We start from the raw sequence: 19,236 nt of genomic DNA, 5'->3' as shown, positions 1-19,236 counted from the left end.
TTAACAGGATTGTCATGCCAAATTTAAAGATTATGAAGCAAGCACACAGAAAAAAATAGATCTGTCTTAATTCAGGCAATTTTCATTCTCTTTGTACATGTATTTACTGTAGTTTTGGTTTCGCAAAAGGCAAATAACTTCAATTAAAGATGGAAGTAAATCTTATTTTCTGATTTAAACAATATATATTCTGCTCGGTCACACTTGCATATGGAGTGTAAATACACATTTGGAAACCACTGAATTTTTTATCTGCACTGTATTTTTTGGTTGGTAGCAAATGTTAATAATAACAATAAAACAGTACGTTTAAGATTTGGCTGCTTTTCAAAATGAAAGAGTGATTAAGTTGGACAATCTTTTGGACTGTCCTCTAAGTAATTGCCCGAATCCTCCACATCTCGTCCAGGACTTGTCTTTCCCACGACTGGTAAAGGAGGGGTCAAGTAGAGGGGGAGCGGTGTGGTATGAATATATGACTACTAATGAGACGCTCCTCAAAAAGAACCTTAACAATTTGGGTATGAATATGTGACCACAAAGAGGATCTGACAATAGCATCACCTAGCAACTCTTATCAGAAGGAATTTCAGAGTCAAGTCTTCTTCTGTGAAGCGATGTGTACTTGGAAAGAAGAGCCCCCTCCATCTGAGAGCCAAACACAGCCAGCCGCCTTGACAAAGACCCCCCAAAAAATCCACTGAAGAGGCGGACATTGTCTTGTCCAACGTTACCATACACGGACATTAATCATACAACAGACAGAGTTAAAGATGTTAGTGAAATAATAGATTAACAAGTTAAGTGTGGGCTGAATTATGGCTTTCTGACCTGCAAGTGACAACCACTTCAATTACTTACAAACACAAATTGTAGTTAAACATGATAAATGTAATACCAACAGGATAGTTTCACTCAAGGGAACCCAGGAAAAATCCAATTAAATGATGCACTAAAATGTTCTTTTGTGATAAAGTTTCAGTTGTGTTGTTTTATAACTAATGATTTTCAAGAGTAAGTATTTCTCTTTCAATGTTTAGAAAGGTTCAATTCTAAAGACAACTCTGTTTGAAATCTCTTTTCATTTGCCAGTTTAAGCTTCCTCTGAATATTTGCTTTGCATACATCAAAGTTTTGTTCTTTAAATATATTTAATTTCGGTTTCAAGTAGTACACTCTTCTTTCACTTTCAATAACATAAAAACAAATTGTACTTGACCACCAGTTGTTAACCTCATATATCATGGAATCATTTTTTAAGTACACTGATGGGCTGTTTAACCCCATAGAGATGGGGGTGCCGATGTCCTGGCAGTCGGTGCGCTCGTCCCATGTGCAGAGGCGGAAGTTCTCAAGGGTGGAAAACTCGGGTTTGTATCCTGCCTGTGGCTCCTTTCCTGTGTGTCTTTACCTACTCTCTCTCTCCCCGGTTTCTGGCTCTATCAACTGTCCTGTCTCTAAGATAAAGGAATTACCATTGAGCTATTTTTTGTAAAATGAATATACATGTTTTGTATCAATTCTTTACCTAAAGGACAAAACTCTAAATAAACTAAATTGCACAAATGTTAGCTGTGGTCATTTCCCTAAACATTTTAAAATGTTGTAATTCAAATAGTAGCATAATCTATTTGTCTTGAGCCTCCACAAATATTTGTAGCACAGTGTTGTTGAAATGTCAGTTCTTTTCAGGGACCACATTTCAGTTTTCTGTCTCTTGTTTTCAATCTCACAAAGACTTGACCCCCTGCTTTAAGAACCAGATCTCCGTCATTTTCAAATTACCCAGCACACTTTGTTTTGAGTGTGAATCGCCACTCGAAAGGAAACTTCCATCTCAAGCACTCAAGCAGCCCGTTCTCTCCTCTCCTCTTTGCTTTTGATACACACTGAGGTACGCCTAGGTGTTATTTTCTAGTGTGTTAATGGTGAGACTCCGAGAAGTGGTTTCTGTTGTCAACCGGTTCTTAGAGGTGTCAAAGGTCAACACCCTCTCTAACACACAAGTATGCAAATGCTTTCAATATTACAATACAGGCTTCTTTTTATCTAGCTGCAGAGCATACGTGTTGCTGGAGAGAGAGTCCTCTGGATGCTCAAACTCCCCCCCTTACATACCCCTCCTCCCTTTCTCTGGTCCCGGGCTTCTAAGGGCGATGACAGCACAAAAGTACTTCACACTGGGGGCTGGGTCTGCATTTTGTGGGTCAGTGAACAACGGCTGAGGCAGTAACGCCATGTCATTCAGAGCCTGCTCCCCCTGCACCCCTGCTGTCCTCACACTTCTCGTGGTATCAGCAAACAGAGAGGGGGGACACTATTGAGAGCACCGGGGCGTTTTTTGTGTATCGCCGACAGAAAATGCACCTACTGTTTTCCACCATTCCACCATCTCAGCAAGTGCCCCTAAAACTCTTGTTAAGAGATGATGGATTCACACATTGTTTCTATGTTTTAAGGATTACAGACTGACAATCAGTGCTGGAAGAAATACTCAGGTTATTTACTTAAGTAAAACAGCAGTAGCTAACAATAGACAAGAACTAACACAGAGCTGACAAGCTACAAACATTAAAAATCAAGTAATAAAACTCAAGTAAAGGTAGAAGTTATAAAGTGAGATGTTTTATATTTCTGAATATTTGATGTAGATGTGTCCATCTGGGAAGTTTAATATAACCTTGAAAAAAAAGCAATATGTGATAAACTGTATGTACATAGCTAAACATATCTACGATCTAAGCTACAGAATAGACTAAAATTTACTTGAAATGAGTAGAAAAAACTAAACGACGCTAAGCTAAACTGGTTATTTGAAACGTATCATAGTCTACAGGCAGTGGTTGTTGTTTTTTTTTTTAGATTAATTTTGTAGACTATTGTGGATAGAGTCGGATATCAGGACAAGAGAGAGTGGGAAAAGACATGCGGGAAAGGAACCACAGGTCGGATTTGAACCTGCTTGGAAGGACCCCATACAAACCACTAGGCTACCAGTGCCATGTAGCTGTTGCTTTTTAATGAATGGTGCTACAAAAGTTAAATACTTTTCTTGAATGTAGTTTAGAATTAAGTGTCATAAAATATAAATACTTTTTATAAATATTTTACCCCAACACTTTATTGTAGTTCATTCAAATTTACAAATAAGGCAAGCATTCATCACTACATTCATAAGAGAAGCAAAATAAGCAGACACCAAAAAAAATCATTGCTATAAATACTCAAGGTGAGTACAAGGTCCTCAAAAATGTAGTGAAGTACAAACACTTGAATGCACAAAGTTAAGAGTATTTTTTGATTTTCCTTCTTGATGTTTGTCTTTTTTTACTTTAATTTTTGCTTTAAAAAAAAAGTTAAGAATTAGCAACTTCATAAACATTTGTTGTAAAACACACAGTTTAGATACTTGCAGTGAAACAATAATGACACATTGCTACCTGGTAATACAGTAAGTCTTTAATCCTGTCAATGTTTAAACAGTTGTGAAAAGCAGTCTAGGTGAGTTTATCCTGATAATCAGACTGGATTTAAATCAAACAAAATCTGAGATGTGAGTCCTGAATCAGAGGTTCAGAGCGAGACTCTGGGAGACACATCCAATCTTTTAGATAATCCCATGTGCTTAAAGGGGCCTTTATGAGCCTGTGAGGTAGAAATGTTCCACCCTCAAAGGAGTGTGTCAAGGATGTGTAGAAGAGTATGTAATCCTTTAAACTTATCTGATAACACTAAATTCAAGCCCAGACAAAGGCTGTTCTTCAAAATATAAACATTCAGATGTGACGACAAATACAAGATATGTCAGCTCAACAATCATGACATTGTTTGATTCAACGTGTAATGTAGTGACAGAATGTGATACCATGCACTGATAAGCTCTGTACAAATATACCGCACCAAAAGTAGGATCGGGAAATCACAAATCTCAGCATACCAAGTCCCTCAAAAAAACTAAATAAAAACCACAAGACCACACGTTGTAAAATATCTAGCAACAACAATGTTCTCTTATAGTAACACTTAATTAAAAACCAATCCCAAACCACTGTCCTTCTATGTTCCTGCTGTTGTGGAAGCTTCTCGAATCTGTGGATCTATTGTTTGGACTGAAAAGCTTTTTGTTTTTTCTCCCCCTGTTCCCCTCAGTCATCTCGTTTTTAAAAGCTCCACATGCCTACTCTGAAAACACTACCTCTCCTAGCTGGAATTTGGGGTTGGTGTGTGTGTGTGTGTGTGTGTGTGTGTGTGTGTGTGTGTGTCTGATATCTGTATGAGGGCCGTGTTGTGTGCAGTGTGGCATTGAGAAACAAAAGAAAAGAACACGCTCAGACAAGTTTTCTTCAGAGAAGGAGAAGAAATGTGGGATTTTGGTTTCAAGCGTGCAGCATTACTCACACAGTCTGGGTTTATCAGTGGCTTTGCTTTGATCTGTCACTGTTGCCTGCTTTGGCATTGACCTCATGCAACAAGGAGTGTGGTAAAAAAAAAATGCAGGTGGACAGATGTGTAAGGAGGAAGCCAAAGAAAGATGCCTGCCTGGAATGTTTAAACCACAAATACAAAACTACATCAGAATCAGCCTTATTGGCCTGATAAATACAAACAAGGAGTTTGATTTCAGTTTTACTTTGCTCTCCATGTGCATACACATACATAAACAAACATGCGACTGAAGAAACAAGTTCAACAAATTTAGCCAACACTTCAAATATAAGATAATACGATGTTCAAACACATTAAAATATATTAATGAAACTGCTTCAATAACAAAAGTAATGATACTTACATGAGGCACAAATGATGCTTAAATATATTGGATAATATCTGTCACGAAACAAGTTACTTTTTTCGCATGAGGTTGATGGATTTGATGATATTTAAATGTTAAAGAGAACAGAGATTAATACAACTGTTTATTGTTATATGCATGAAAATGTCACTGAGTTAACAAACCATGACAGGCCTACAACACAAAATTAGTTATTTGAGTAATAGCATTCGTTCTGTGCTTAGTATAACGTTCTCATTAGCAGGTTGCGTATTCAAATTTATCCCACACTGAGGTCACTTTAATCCTCTTCGTCTGGCAAGTAGGAGTGGGGTCTGAAAGTGAAATCCCTTTCAGTAAAGAGCTGTGTTAAAGTAATGGCTGGAGGCAGAGGGGGCCTAATAAAGATGACAGCACACATTCATATGCATTTGATTGTGTGCTCAGCTTGACGAAGTCTGCCTCGCAGGCTTAACAAAGGGGAGGAAGGAAGCCAGGGGCTGTGGAGAATGTCTGTGGAGGGGAGGGGGGGGCGGGGCATGGGGGCAACAAAACACACACGCTCACACTTTAACACACACACACACAGTTGCCTTCCAGCTTGCGTATGTGGTCTCTCAAGTCTGCAGTTATAGCAGTGACAGCTGGGCTAGCACACTCTGCATGGGCTCTTTCTCTCTTTAGCAGCCAACCCCTCCCATTCCCTCCACAGACACACACACACACACACACACACACACACACATAGTCTGTAACACACATGCTTTAACACACGCACACACACAGGATGCTCCATCCTGTTTACTGTTTACATTTCACAGTGGCCGGCCAACTTGGGAGGGCTCCACAATGTGATCACAGGCATTACAGCTGTTTGTAAGGTAGTGAAGTGGACGGTGTGTGTGTGTGTGTGTGTGTGTGTGTGTGTGTGTGTGTGTGTGTGTGTGTGTGTGTGTGTGTGTGTGTGTGTGTGTGTGTGCGCGTGTGTGTGTGTGTAAAGGCCATGTTTAAATGTTTGAATATGGGATTGAAATTAAACACAATTTAACAAATTCATCCACTGGTCCATTCAGCAGCGCTGATGGATGCCTTGTATCTCATGGTGTTTTTTGACAAATGCTGCGGTTCAGTTGTCACATTTTTTTATATTTCCATCTATTCCTGCCCACTGTAGTAGTCGTAGTAGTCGTAGTAGTAGTCGTAGTAGTAGGATACATCATATTGGTTGAAAAGTTAAAATAAGTTAAAACTACAAATTCTCTCAGCCATGTGAACATCCAAAGAATACAAACCCTCAAACTTAGATAGAAAACAAAAACACATTTTTGTAGTGTTTTTTGTTTAGTTGCTGCTAACAAATGCTCTCTGTGTCAAATGGAAGCATGGAGGTGCTGAGTCAAGGTCCGTGCTGAAAGGAGCACCACAACTGTTGAGGAGAGTAAAAAGGGAGGACCAGAGAAACCGACTAGCAGTGTGGTCAACAACAATCAGTTCATTATTTGACCAAAAGGGCACCTGCTTTGTTTGAGGTAGGCCTGGACTCAGAGCGATGGCATGAGACAGCTGAACAATGCTGAGTAAACAGGAGCTGATGTTTATCCTCTTAAAGTCAGCAGATTGTATTATTCTGACTCGTGGCTGTTAAAGGGCAACTGTTGTTCTTACCTGCCTATAAGTACCTGCATGTATGAGGCAAATAATTAATAAGGATCCTAAACACCAAATTGTGTCCTTTGTGTACTCTCTGTGTTCAGGTAGGAGGTAGGATGGAGGCCAGAAGTCCTACGAAGAGCGTTTGTGATTTTACTGATCACATCTGAAAAATAAAGTAATAATATTGACTGTTATTTTTCAATATCAGATGGAGTAAGACCTGATGGCTGATTGATGATGATGATGCAAATAGAGAGCAGTTATACCACATAGACACCAGCAGAGGTCCTTCTTGCATGTTACTGCAGTCTACAGCTGCCCTGGTGACAGGGAACAGCCAGGATACACACTAATGCATGACTTTGCACAAAATGGGGAACTTTTCCTCAACATCATTCACCTTATTACATAACATAAAATATGCTTAAGGTTATCTGTTTTGTAAGTGTTTTACTTATAGGACGTTACTAATGATGGTAGAGTTTGAAACATGTTCTAGTTTAAGATGTATAGCCTATGGCTTCTATAATTACAAAGAGTTTTATAAAGGATGTTGGGATTTTGCTGGGGCTAAAGAAGTATTATTCCCCAAAAGCAGAAAGGGAGCTTTTGATTGAACGAGGCTTGAGAGAGAATGAGAATTCATGGGCATATCTGCTAATTCAGTCTGAAATATCTCAAATATAAACTAAATATAACAAACTAAATCTAAGGCTTCTAAGCAGACTTTCTGTATCTGTTTTTTAAACAAACATGGGTGGCCCTTTGCTTAAAACTCAGATACAAGTCAAAATCTTTAATTCAAAACCATAACATAAAAAAAAAAATCACAAGTGTCAGCAAAATTTACTTAAAACATCAAACGTCACTCTTAAGCAAATAGCAATTGTTTCATGATATATGCCTTTTTTTGCTGCAGTAATGATGTACCTTTTCATGCTGCAATTTTATTTTTCAAAGGTAAAATCAACACGTTTTTAAGAGAAACAGCTGATTTTTCATCAAATTCAAGTTTTTTTTTCCTTCTGATCTCTTTCTACAGTGGAAAAAGTTGGACAATTTGACAATTTGTCCGATACTTACAAGGTACCATCAAATTTTCGTTTCAAAGTTACATTCAAAAATCCAAATTTGTAAGTAATTTGTATTTCATTATAAAGGAAGGCTATGAAAACATTAAATCTGAAAGTTACTGTTGACATAAGTAGCCATAAAGAAAAAATAAAGTACAAATGCCTCCGTTGGACGTAGGTGCAGTACCTGCGTGAATGTAGGCTATTCAGTTTCATTGCACCATTGAAGGTGAGTGAAAGTTAAATCTCATAATACCACAGGAACAGTAGGAGCTAACTCTCCTCCACCTACAGGCTGATCTCTCCGCAGCAGGAAGGCGTCACGTGACCAGGGCAGGAAGCTGTTTCCTGCAGGTTTCTTGCCACCACTGGGCAGGTTCGTAACCAAATGACTTTTTAAGAGTCTTTCCGCTGTCTTTGACATGTCTGTGATTGGGGTTGGCTCTATTAATTTAATGCTTTGTCTTTTGACAGTGTTTATTTTATTTCCTGGGATTGTTTTTTGGCGCATTGTGTGCTTTTAATGTTAGCGGAAGTGAAGTTAGACAGGCGGCTAGCAGGTGTAATCTATCGATAAAGTCAACCATTTGTCCGTCTGTCAGTGTGTCTTATTTAGTGTTTTACAACTAAAGTAAAGGACTACTTTGAAATGATTATAAATTAAGAGGGGGTAGTGACTCAATGTGCATACTGACAGCTTATTGAGTCCAGTAACTATGATATACATTTATGAATATAGATAATCAGAACATTTTTGTTCACTGCGCGTCAAAAGCGATTTGCTGGTTAATTTTGCCCTCTTTTATTCTTTGAGGTTTATTGATTTCAGTCGTTTAAATAGCCTGTTGGCCGAAATATTGTCCGCATGTCTGTTTTTGTTGAGTTTTGTTTCCTCTTGGGCGAGTATTGAGTCGACCTAAGAGGCAGGAAACACACATTCGTATGTGTATCAGATATGAGCGCAACACGTGGGCTACAGGATGCGTTCAGGGAGCCTTTCCTGACTGAGTGGTGTCGCGTTTCCCAAATGAATTGGAGCAGTGACTTACACACACTGTAGGGAAAAGGCTGTATAATCTAATGAGCTTTAAACTGGAACATGGTAACATATAGATTGTATATTAGAATGGACCAGGATTTTAAAGGGGCTCACAAAAGGGCAATTCCACCAAAACGATTAAATAAATATAGCCTTCGCCTGGAATTATTAGTTTTTAACACTTGTAAAGACATTAAAATATATTTATTCAAAACAAACTCATTGAAAAGGGCAGTGCAGAGTTGTATCATTGTTCATATATGACATGTCATAATGTGGAATACAGAAATCCAACAACGAGCTGATTATATGATGATTTAGATCTAGATGTCTTCAATGTGCTAATCATGGGGTTTTAAATGCTGAGACCAGACCTCAGGGGGTCTGTTATATACAGTGGGTACGGAAAGTATTCAGACCCCTTTACATTTTTCACTCTGTGTCATTGCAGCCATTTGCTAAAATCAAAAAAGTTCATTTTATTTCTCATTAATGTACACTCAGCACCCCATCTTGACAGAAAAAAAACTGAAATGTAGAAACCTTTGCAAATTTATTAAAAAAGAAAAACTGAAATATCACATGGTCATAAGTATTCAGACCCTTTGCTCAGTATTGAGTAGAAGCACCCTTTTGAGCTAGTACAGCCATGAGTCTTCTTGGGAATGATGCAACAAGTTTTTCACACCTGGATTTGGGGATCCTCTGCCATTCTTCCTTGCAGATCCTCTCCAGTTCTGTCAGGTTGGATGATGAACGTTGGTGGACAGCCATTTTCAGGTCTCTCCAGAGATGCTCAATTGGGTTTAGGTCAGGGCTCTGGCTGGGCCAGTCAAGAATGGTCACAGAGTTGTTCCGAAGCCACTCCTTTGTTATTTTAGCTGTGTGCTTAGGGTCATTGTCTTGTTGGAAGGTGAACCGTCGGCCCAGTCTGAGGTCCTGAGCACTCTGGAAGAGGTTTTCTTCCAGGATATCTCTGTACTTGGCCGCATTCATCTTTCCTTCAATTGCAACCAGTCGTCCTGTCCCTGCAGCTGAAAAACACCCCCATAGCCTGATGCTGCCACCACCATGTTTCACTGTTGGGATTGTATTGGGCAGGTGATGAGCAGTGCCTGGTTTTCTCCACACATACCGCTTAGAATTAAAGCCAAAAAGTTCAATCTTGGTCTCATCAGACCAGAGAATCTTCTTTCTCATAGTCTGGGAGTCCTTCATGTGTTTTTTGGCAAACTCTATGCAGGCTTTCATATGTCTTGCACTGAGGAGAGGCTTCCGTCGGGCCACTCTGCCATAAAGCCCCGACTGGTGGAGGGCTGCAGTGATAGTTGACTTTATGGAACTTTCTCCCATCTCCCTACTGCATCTCTGGAGCTCAGCCACAGTGATCTTTGGGTTCTTCTTTACCTCTCTCACCAAGGCTCTTCTCCCACGATTGCTCAGTTTGGCTGGACGGCCAGGTCTAGGAAGAGTTCTGTTCGTCCCAAACTTCTTCCATTTAAGGATTATGGAGGCCACTGTGCTCTTAGGAACCTTGAGTGCTGCAGAAATTCTTTCGTAACCTTGGCCAGATCTGTGCCTTGCCACAATTCTGTCTCTGAGCTCCTTGGGCAGTTCCTTCAACCTCATGATTCTCATTTGCTCTGACATGCACTGTGAGCTGTAAGGTCTTATATAGACAGGTGTGTGCCTTTCCTAATCAAGTCCAATCAGTGTAATTAAACACAGCTGGACTCCAATGAAGGAGCAGAACCATCTCAAGGAGGATCAGAAGAAATGGACAGCATGTGAGTTAAATATGAGTGTCACAGCAAAGGGTCTGAATACTTATGACCATGTGATATTTCAGTTTTTCTTTTTTAATAAATTTGCAAAAATTTCTACATTTCTGTTTTTTTTCTGTCAAGATGGGGTGCTGAGTGTACATTAATGAGAAATAAAATGAACTTTTTTGATTTCAGCAAATGGCTGCAATGAAACAAAGAGTGAAAAATGTAAAGGGGTCTGAATACTTTCCGTACCCACTGTATATAAGCTCTATGTTGATGTTATCATATACACTCTGGGCACTTTATTTACAATTAAATTAATAATTAACAACTCAAAATACGTACCTTAAATGAACATTTGAACTGATATCATTAAACTATCATTATTATTATTACTATTCACTAATAGGCACTAATAATTCATTTTCAGAAACAGGAGGCCTAAATGTAATTTAGTTATGCACTGTTCAGCTTTTATCAACTGCTTGATTTTCTCCATCTTACAATTTATTGATCTCTTATTAAATCTAGCTTACTACGATATGTTTTGAAGTGAAGACTTTGTGTGTTTTTTTTATATATAATACTTCTATTTTGATACAGTTTCTTGGGGGTGTATAAAGTGTACACTGACGGCTGCTCCAGAGGATCGAGAAGGGCATTGCGCTGGCTTGGTTCAAACTTCTCCTGACCTGATGTTGTTATTGAACCAAATATATCTGTTCGTCAGTGCACAAAAAATATATTTTTATTTTATTTTAAAAAGAGCACTTTCTTTATAGAGGGCCAGACATTAGGTGCTCAAACTCCTTTTTTGACTATATGTGTGCACGTGCCTGAGATGGACTAAGCAACAGCCCCCTGGGAGTGAAGTGAAGCCTTAATATTTAGAGCTCCCCCTGCTGACTGGCTGCAGTATAGGTCATAAACCCCGCCTCCTCAATGTTAACAGGTGGGACATGGGTTAAACTGTAAAATATAGGCCTTATTACCAAAATGTGTGTCAGATACATTTTTCTCAAACCCTATTTCATCATGATAGTAAGTTATAATTACACCGTTTTGTGTTTGAAATGAGTCATCTTTTTTCGGAGAAGTTTCTTTTTCATAATTAATTTGATGCTATAAAAGAATAAGAAGCCATGATTGACAGCTCTGTTGATGCATGCGGCTCCTGCAGCACTGTGTGCACAATATAAGCAGAGTACAGCAAAAACAGAGAGAGAAAAGATAACAAACATGAACACAGCAGTCACTCAGTTTCCACTACCATAAGTGTCTGCTTCCAACCGACACAAGAAGCTGTTGTGCTGTGGACTGTACGATATATATGAATAAACATGGACAAGACCGTCATAAAGATCCATATTTATTCATGTTAAACCGGTTTTCTGTTTTTAATGTGGAAGTTAAATGAAACAAACAAAAATGACTATAATGTATTGTTCATAAATTCTGTTGAAAAGTATCTGTCTAACTTATCTTCCTGCAAATTCTGAAAATCCTACTGAAAACAGAATGGCCTCTGTAGCATTACATACTCTGGCCCTAACAGCAGCAAAGAGCTACGAGTAAAATAAACACACATATATTAGGTTGGAAACAGTGTGTTTGTTTATCTATTTATTTTGTACAGCTGTGATCTTCGTTTACTGGAATATTTCTTATCAGAACCCAAATTGAGCGGTTGTCCAAGCAGAGTGGCCTTTGCTGTTTACATTGCTGCTGTGCAAACATGACTGTGGCATGCGGGAATCCCGATGTTGCACTCATAACACCGTGGGTTTCTCGTACAATTTTCTCCTCAGTGAGGGATGAAATGGTCTCTGTCATTAATCAGGTTTGGAATATCTATCACTATAGCGCCATGATGTCAAGCAGCTTCATGACACATCCTTGCTGACATTTAGTCACTTCGTTTTTGTATATTACAAAGGCAGCAATGAGGATCTAATAACTAAATCAAGACAATGATAATATGAAATGTCTGTTTAGGTTGCCATTTGTTCTTCACATCGTGGCCAAAAGAAAAAGGTTTTCTCTGATCAGTCTTCAGGATATTTGGCAATGTGCGGATTGTATTCCAGTTCTCATGTCCTAATTAGAATCTGTCTATCAAATGTGTAAAATAAGATTATAACAGTCAAACTTGTGACTTAATAAGTCCTAATGAGTTTGACAATTTAACAATTTAGACTTAACTGAATGTTTTTCTTTTCAATGAGGGTAACTTTTCAGTCATCCTTGGCTTCTATAACATAAGCTCTGATCATGTGTTCATCGTTTTCCCTTTGCAGTTTTGACCTTTTCTGACATGAGTTTAATATTTGGTTGAAAGGGGAGTTTAAAGAGCGGCTTGAATGTTTTAGGAGTGCTGCTGCAATGCCGTGAAATCTGATAAATTGCCTCCAGTGGTATCACTTGAGTCATCAGTTGGGTCTGATGACTTCAAGTTAGAGACAGTTACTTTATATCTGGAGTTACAAAGGAGCTAGTTCACAAGATTTCTGCAGCTCGAGTCTAAATCAGTGGCAGAACACACCAGAGTAATTGGAAAATTTCCACCCATATACCGCACATAAAGTCGTCATGCGTTTGATTTGATACAGTTTAATAGTTTTACCAGAGAACTTTTTTATTATTTTTATTCCTCAATAAATTTGACTTCAATTCATGATTGTATCTGTTACATTAACATACAAAGTAAGGAATGTACATTTGAAGTCAAACTTAATGTTACCTTACGCAAAAAGCAATGATCTTTAAGCCTCTTTGACAGATAGTGAACTTTCTTTTTCAATGTGTGTTTCAAAAAGATACTTGGTATCAGCTGACAAGCTAAGCTCATGTACTGGACTGAAGAAGACTCATCATAGCTTTTCTAATATTGTGTGTCACATTGGTTTGCATTTTTTCTACAAACATGAGCTGGACACAGATTCATTCGACTAATATCCACTAGTCTTCTTTTTTAATTTAATCTAAACTTCCCAAACCAGTTACCCCCTCCCAAAGTATGACTGAAGAATATTTTGCAGCATTGCCATTCTTTCTAAATAAATGGCCTCTTGTCATTGCAAAATCACCAATAAATTGATCTGATTCTCGCGGCATTTAAACAAGAATTGATTTGTTGTAGAGGATTGTTGCCCCTAAGCAAAGTCCAAAAACTCTACTGCTGCCTCTATGATCATCTCACTCATCACATTAACAGCAACGGACCACCACAAGCTCTGAGGGGACTTTAAAACAGCGGGAGGAGAAGACATCGCTCAGTAATTTATGGCTATATGTTTTTCTGGTTTTTTTTAGATCTCTTTGCTAAAGTGTATTTTAAGGTAATATTAATGATTACTTTAAATGCAAATTGTTCCAATTATTTTTTCTCTTCTCTTTAATTTCATTCCATATAAATTGTTGAATCTTTTTTAGATTTTTTTTGTGTTATAAAGAATAGAAGCAGGGTCTATGTATAGACATTATTAAAATGTTTGTATCGGTAGGTTATTCTCAATTTGGGTCTCCCTTTCTAGTTGCTTTCCACGTCTCTTTTCATTTCACTTAGTTTTGGGTAAAGATGGGCTTTCCTGCTGAATTTACTTCTATCACTACAGTGGTGGCTGTTTTTTTTTTTTTGATTAATCCATTTTGGATTACCAGAATATTAAGAAGCACCAAATTTGACACTCAGAGTGCAATATTTATGTGCTTGTTGTCAATTTCATATAAAGTTCTGACATGCTGTCTTTCTTGCTCAGCGGTGTCTTGACAAATTGCCTGTATGTAACGCCTCTCATTGCTGTGTTCATACAGGAGTTTGGACGGTTTGGAGTAGAGCATGTTGGGGTGTGTGGTCCTGCTCCTGGTCACTCTGTGTACCCAGGGAGGAAATGGCGAGGATGGACAGACACCGGGCCATGTTTCCGTGGTGATAGTGGGAGGGACAGGCGACCTGGCAAAGAAGTACCTGTGGCAGGGCTTTTTCCATCTCTACGTCAACCACGTTAGCAGTGGAAACACATTCTCCTTCTATGGTGGAGGACTGACGCCTGCTGACAAGGCCAAGCCTGTCTTCTTTGAGATCCTGAAGGCAGTGAACTGCCCGAAGGATGTGTCACAGGAGCGCTGCGCTCTGCTGAAAGAGCAGTTCCTACGGCTCTCAGAGTATCAACAGCTAAAGACCATAGAGGAATACCAAGATCTGTCCAAGCACATTGAGCAGCAGCTTCAACAAGAGGGACTTTCGGAGGCAGGGAGGCTCTTCTACCTCTCAGTGCCAGCGTTTGCGTATGCAGACATTGCAGAGAAAATAAACAGCAGTTGCAGACCAACGAGTGGTGCGTGGTTGAGGGTAGTGCTGGAGAAACCTTTTGGACATGACTTCAGGAGTGCTCAGGTGCTCGCGTCTCAGCTGGGGAGCTCCTTGAAGGATGAAGAAATGTACAGAATTGACCATTACCTGGGGAAGCAGGTAGGAAAGTCCAACACAGTAGTGACTCTGTTAATCAGATGTTTGATTTTTACAGCATGCGTTTCTGTTTCTGTATAAAGGTGGTTGCAAAGATTCTTCCATTTAGGATAGAGAACAAGAAGTTTCTGGATCCTATCTGGAACAAGCATCACATCGAGAGAGTGGAGATTGTATTAAAAGAGACCCTGGATGTTAAAGGTAATAAAGAATTTCTTCAATACTGTTATAATTATTATGATAAACTGGATTGATCAGCATTGAAATATAAAATACATTGAAACTTACTGATTTAATACAAATTAAAATGTAAAAAGTCTTAATTTTTTGTGCACACCCCACCACCATGCATAAACTACGTCTTCACATTCTTTGAATGAAAGAGAAAGAAAGAGAGTTTACTGACAGACACACACACACACTTTATAATCTATAAAACCGTCATATAACACCACACACCACTTTTTATCCTTTTATAATGTTATTCATGACCTATGTATCATGCTTTTAATATGTCTCACAAATTAACTTGAATGTTTATTCATTTTTAACCACAGAATCTTTAGCATTATTTATTGCTAATCTGTCATGCATCATTTGTTATGGCTTGCAAGCTTCACTCATGCGTGTACTCATGTGGGCTGTGTGCGCACTGATGCTTTTTTACACAACAGAATTTCTAAATAATAAATGTTAAATCAGATAAGAATGTGAAGAGATCGTCAATCAAATTAATCGTTACCCCAGATGTGAAAAGGCAGTCCTTTCATGTGGCCCCACTTAACTCTGTCCACAGTGATCTGAACACTTCGGACCCACTTTCATACAAGTTTTAAATATGGCCGAGGGTCTTCTATTCATGATCTTTGATGTTTTGTCCTAAAGGTCGTATCCCTTTCTACGACCAGTATGGGGTGATCAGAGACGTGATGCAGAACCACCTGACTGAAGTCATGACCCTGTTGACCATGAGGCTCCCCGTGAATCTCAGCAGCAGTGAGGAAGTCCTTCAAAACAAGCTGCACATCTTCAGCTCCATTCTGCCTGTAGGAAAGAATCAGGCTGTGATCGGCCAGTATCAAGAGTACACAACTCAGGTTCAGCAGGAGCTGAATAAGACCAAAGATCACATCAGTATCACACCTACATTTGCTGGTAAATCCTTAGGAGCTTTCTTTTTGGTTACTATGGCTTTATGTATTCTTAATAGTTGAGTTGTACAAATCTCCCATTATTCTGCTGGTAACTGATGATGTTTGTATGTTTCAGCTGTATTGGCACACATCGATGAGGCCCAGTTTGAAGGAGTCCCAATTCTTTTGATCTCAGGGAAGAAGTTGGATGAACGGGTGGGATATGCACGCATCGTTTTCAAGAATGACATCTTTTGTCTTCAGAACCACAACAGCATTCACTGTAAGCCCAAACAGATCGTTTTCTACTTTGGCCATGGCAGCCTTCAATATCCCGCAATCCTGGTGAGTAAGAATTTATTCAAGCCAGTTTCAAAAGACTCGGAGTGGAAAGAAGTGACAGAGCACAAGGACGTCAGCATTCTAGGTTTGCCCATTTCAGACTACTACGTGCAAATTCCAACAGAGCAGCGGGAAGCTTATTCAGAACTGATCTCTTACATTTTTGCCGGGCGTAAAGATAGTTTCATTAGTACTGAAAACCTGCTGGCTTCGTGGGGGATGTGGACACCACTTCTCAGCAGCATAGCCAGCTCATTTCCACGCATCTACCCCGGAGGAGCAGACAACGGAGACCTGCTGAATGTCCGTTTGATCGGGAAAGAGATCAGCTACAACAGCGAGGTGGTGATCATCAACAACGATCAGATGGGTGGCACATCAGCAAACGGTTTCCAGGTGATGCAGGGTAAATTTCGTGGCACTGACTTGGTGTCTGCATGGGCAGAGGAGCTGGTGGAGAGACTAGCTGCTGACTTGCAGGGAGCAGCCGAAAAGGCGGTGCTTGAGAGTGGTGTCTTCCATCTCGCCCTCTCTGGCGGGTCGACTCCCCTCGCTTTGTTTCACCGGCTTGCCCTGCACCACTTCTCCTTTCCCTGGAGGGACACCCATGTGTGGATGGCGGATGAGCGCTGCGTGCCAGTGACTGAATTTGAGTCCAACTTCCAAAACCTGCATGACCACCTTCTGCAGCATGTGAGGATACCCTACTACAACATCCATCCCATGCCGGTGCAACTGAACGAGCGCCTCTGTGTGGAGGAGGACGGAGGACGCCTGTTGTATGAGAAAGAGATCAGGAAGTTGGTTAACGGCTCCAGCTTCCACTTTGTGCTACTTGGAGTCGGCTATGACAGCCACACAGCCTCTCTGTTCCCTGGGAGTAAAACGGACAAGCATGGGGAGAGTTTGGTGGCACTGACTGAGAGCCCCGTGAAGCCTCACCAGCGCATGAGCTTAACTTTTAGCGCCATTAACCGAGCCCACGAGGTGGCTCTTTTAGTGATGGGCAAAGGGAAGCATGAGCTGATCACCCAGCTGAGCCGAGTGAAGGACAACCCTGAGAAATGGCCCGTCACTGGGGTGAAGCCTTCAGATGGCAGATTGGTTTGGTATCTAGACTATGATGCACTTCTAGGGTAGGATTTTTAATAGCTGTTTTCATTGGACAGCTTTGTGGTGTAAAATGGTGTACTAGCACTTACAAGTACCAGTTGTACATGTATGGGTTTATTAATCAGAAATCAGAAAGGTTTACAATGCTGACCTGTGTTTAAGCCTGTCACAGTTCTTATAGATTCAGACTTGAGCTCATGACCCAGCAGAAATGCATCATGGCTGTCATTGCTTTATTTGGCAGGGAAAATGGAAATGGATAGCTGTTTTAAAAAAAACAGGCCTCTGTTGGGACTGCTGTAAAGTCATCATATGAGGCTCCAAAAATCCGGGGATTTCCAACACACGAGTTGACCAGCACGAGAGAGTTTCCGCTGCATTGCGGTGTGACAATAACACAACTTTTAATATTCCTTTGAATTGAAACCTAGAACCTCAATCAAATCTTTCTTTTTGCTTGAGAGTGAGAGTGTCTGATGCATATTCAGAATGTTTAAAGGATTGTCAAAGGCCAATTATGTGGGAGATGAGTGAAAATCTCAAATACATTCACAATTAATTTAAATAAACATATTGAGTATACATGTCCACAGTTTACAAAGAACACAGCATAGAGCAGTTAATGAAACACTGATGCTGTAAATGCTTCAAACTCATTTTCATTTGTGTAAAACCAAGAATGTTCATATGATCTCAGGTGAATTTGTAAAAGGGCAGAAATGCCGTTTATATTGTAATTTTTATCACTTGATTGTATGTTTTGTTACTAAAACAGGCTCAAACAGATTACTTGCTAATATAGAATTGTTTTACATGTTAATACAACAAATAAAACCATTTTTTACTGATAAAGTTATGATCAGATGGACAGTTTTGAACATCATTTTGGTGCATCACTTATAAAAAGCACCTTCCTGACACACACACATTCCTCTCACAAAATATGACACCTGTGATCTTTAGGTGCTTTTTAAACAAGGGCAGCTAACTTCCATTTCCAGTCGATTCATACTGCCTTAGAATGAAAGTGCTACTGAGCTTCATCAGTCGTGTTATAGTGCCTGTTGGATCCACCATGATGTGCATTTCAGGAGACCCAAAACCAACATCATGGTAATGTAGCTGTGTTTATTCATTCACTGAATACTTTATTATGCACTGTAATGTGGACACTTGTGACTCAGACTGTCTGTTTGCTACAGGACACTAAGCTATGCTATGTCTATGCTACATTAAAAATGCTGTGATTTTCTTTCCATACCTATATATCATGTCTTTTCTTCAAGTTTGGTTTATCAGATGTGAACATTTGGATTTGGTTTGTGGTGGTACTACATTATATGAAGATTAATATAAACTATAAGAGAATTAAATGGATACTTGTTGACTTTTCAAAATGCAGGAACAAGGTGCACTGACTGGATTCTCCAGTTTTATTTTTCCACATTCATCTTGACCAAAGCAGTTTATATGAAAGTTATGAATCATTTTTTTTTTTAGAAAACCATGTTTACTTTTGGATACTTCAACCTAAACATCCTGATTTAGTCAATCTCATTTAATTCCTGTTGATTTTCCTTCTATTATCTGTTAAAGGTAGCCTCACTTTTAGAATGAGACCACATCTATATTTGTATGACTATAAACTGAACCTGCTGTGTATTTAACGGCACATGAAACAAATGTGAACCTTCCAGCAACAAATAAAAAGGAAACCACTTCAACCATTGAGACACACATCTGCTTTTGGTATTTTTGCCGCAGTGAGCTTCAAAACGTGAGGTGGATTAAGTCACTTTCCTTTTTATTTTTATGTTCCCATGGTTTTAAGTGTCTGCTGGTATGGAAACCACATGAAATTTTAATATGTGGAGT

The 19,236-nt window shown here is 39.4% G+C and overlaps 1 protein-coding gene across 3 annotated transcripts; it reads left to right on the top strand.

Annotated features, from left to right (window-relative positions):
• Positions 1 to 7,763: 7,763 nt before the first annotated feature.
• Positions 7,764 to 19,098, top strand: h6pd (hexose-6-phosphate dehydrogenase (glucose 1-dehydrogenase)). Of its 3 annotated transcripts, none has more exons than XM_020629065.3 (5): positions 7,764 to 7,873; positions 14,119 to 14,776; positions 14,857 to 14,974; positions 15,659 to 15,928; positions 16,043 to 19,098. In XM_020629065.3, exons 2-5 carry the CDS (start codon positions 14,144 to 14,146, stop codon positions 17,386 to 17,388), a joined length of 2,367 nt encoding a protein of 788 aa, XP_020484721.2. In that variant the 5' UTR covers positions 7,764 to 7,873; positions 14,119 to 14,143; the 3' UTR covers positions 17,389 to 19,098. The 3 variants fall into 3 exon arrangements, with proteins under 3 accessions (XP_020484721.2, XP_065810828.1, XP_065810827.1); XM_065954756.1 differs by lacking the exon at positions 7,764 to 7,873 and adding an exon at positions 13,079 to 13,580; XM_065954755.1 differs by lacking the exon at positions 7,764 to 7,873 and adding an exon at positions 13,081 to 13,643.
• The last annotated feature ends 138 nt before the right edge of the window (positions 19,099 to 19,236 follow it).

The sequence above is a fragment of the Labrus bergylta genome, chromosome 5, assembly GCF_963930695.1.
Source record: "Labrus bergylta chromosome 5, fLabBer1.1, whole genome shotgun sequence".
Lineage (NCBI taxonomy): Eukaryota > Metazoa > Chordata > Actinopteri > Labriformes > Labridae > Labrus > Labrus bergylta.
This window is presented reverse-complemented; position numbering and strand designations above follow the sequence as displayed.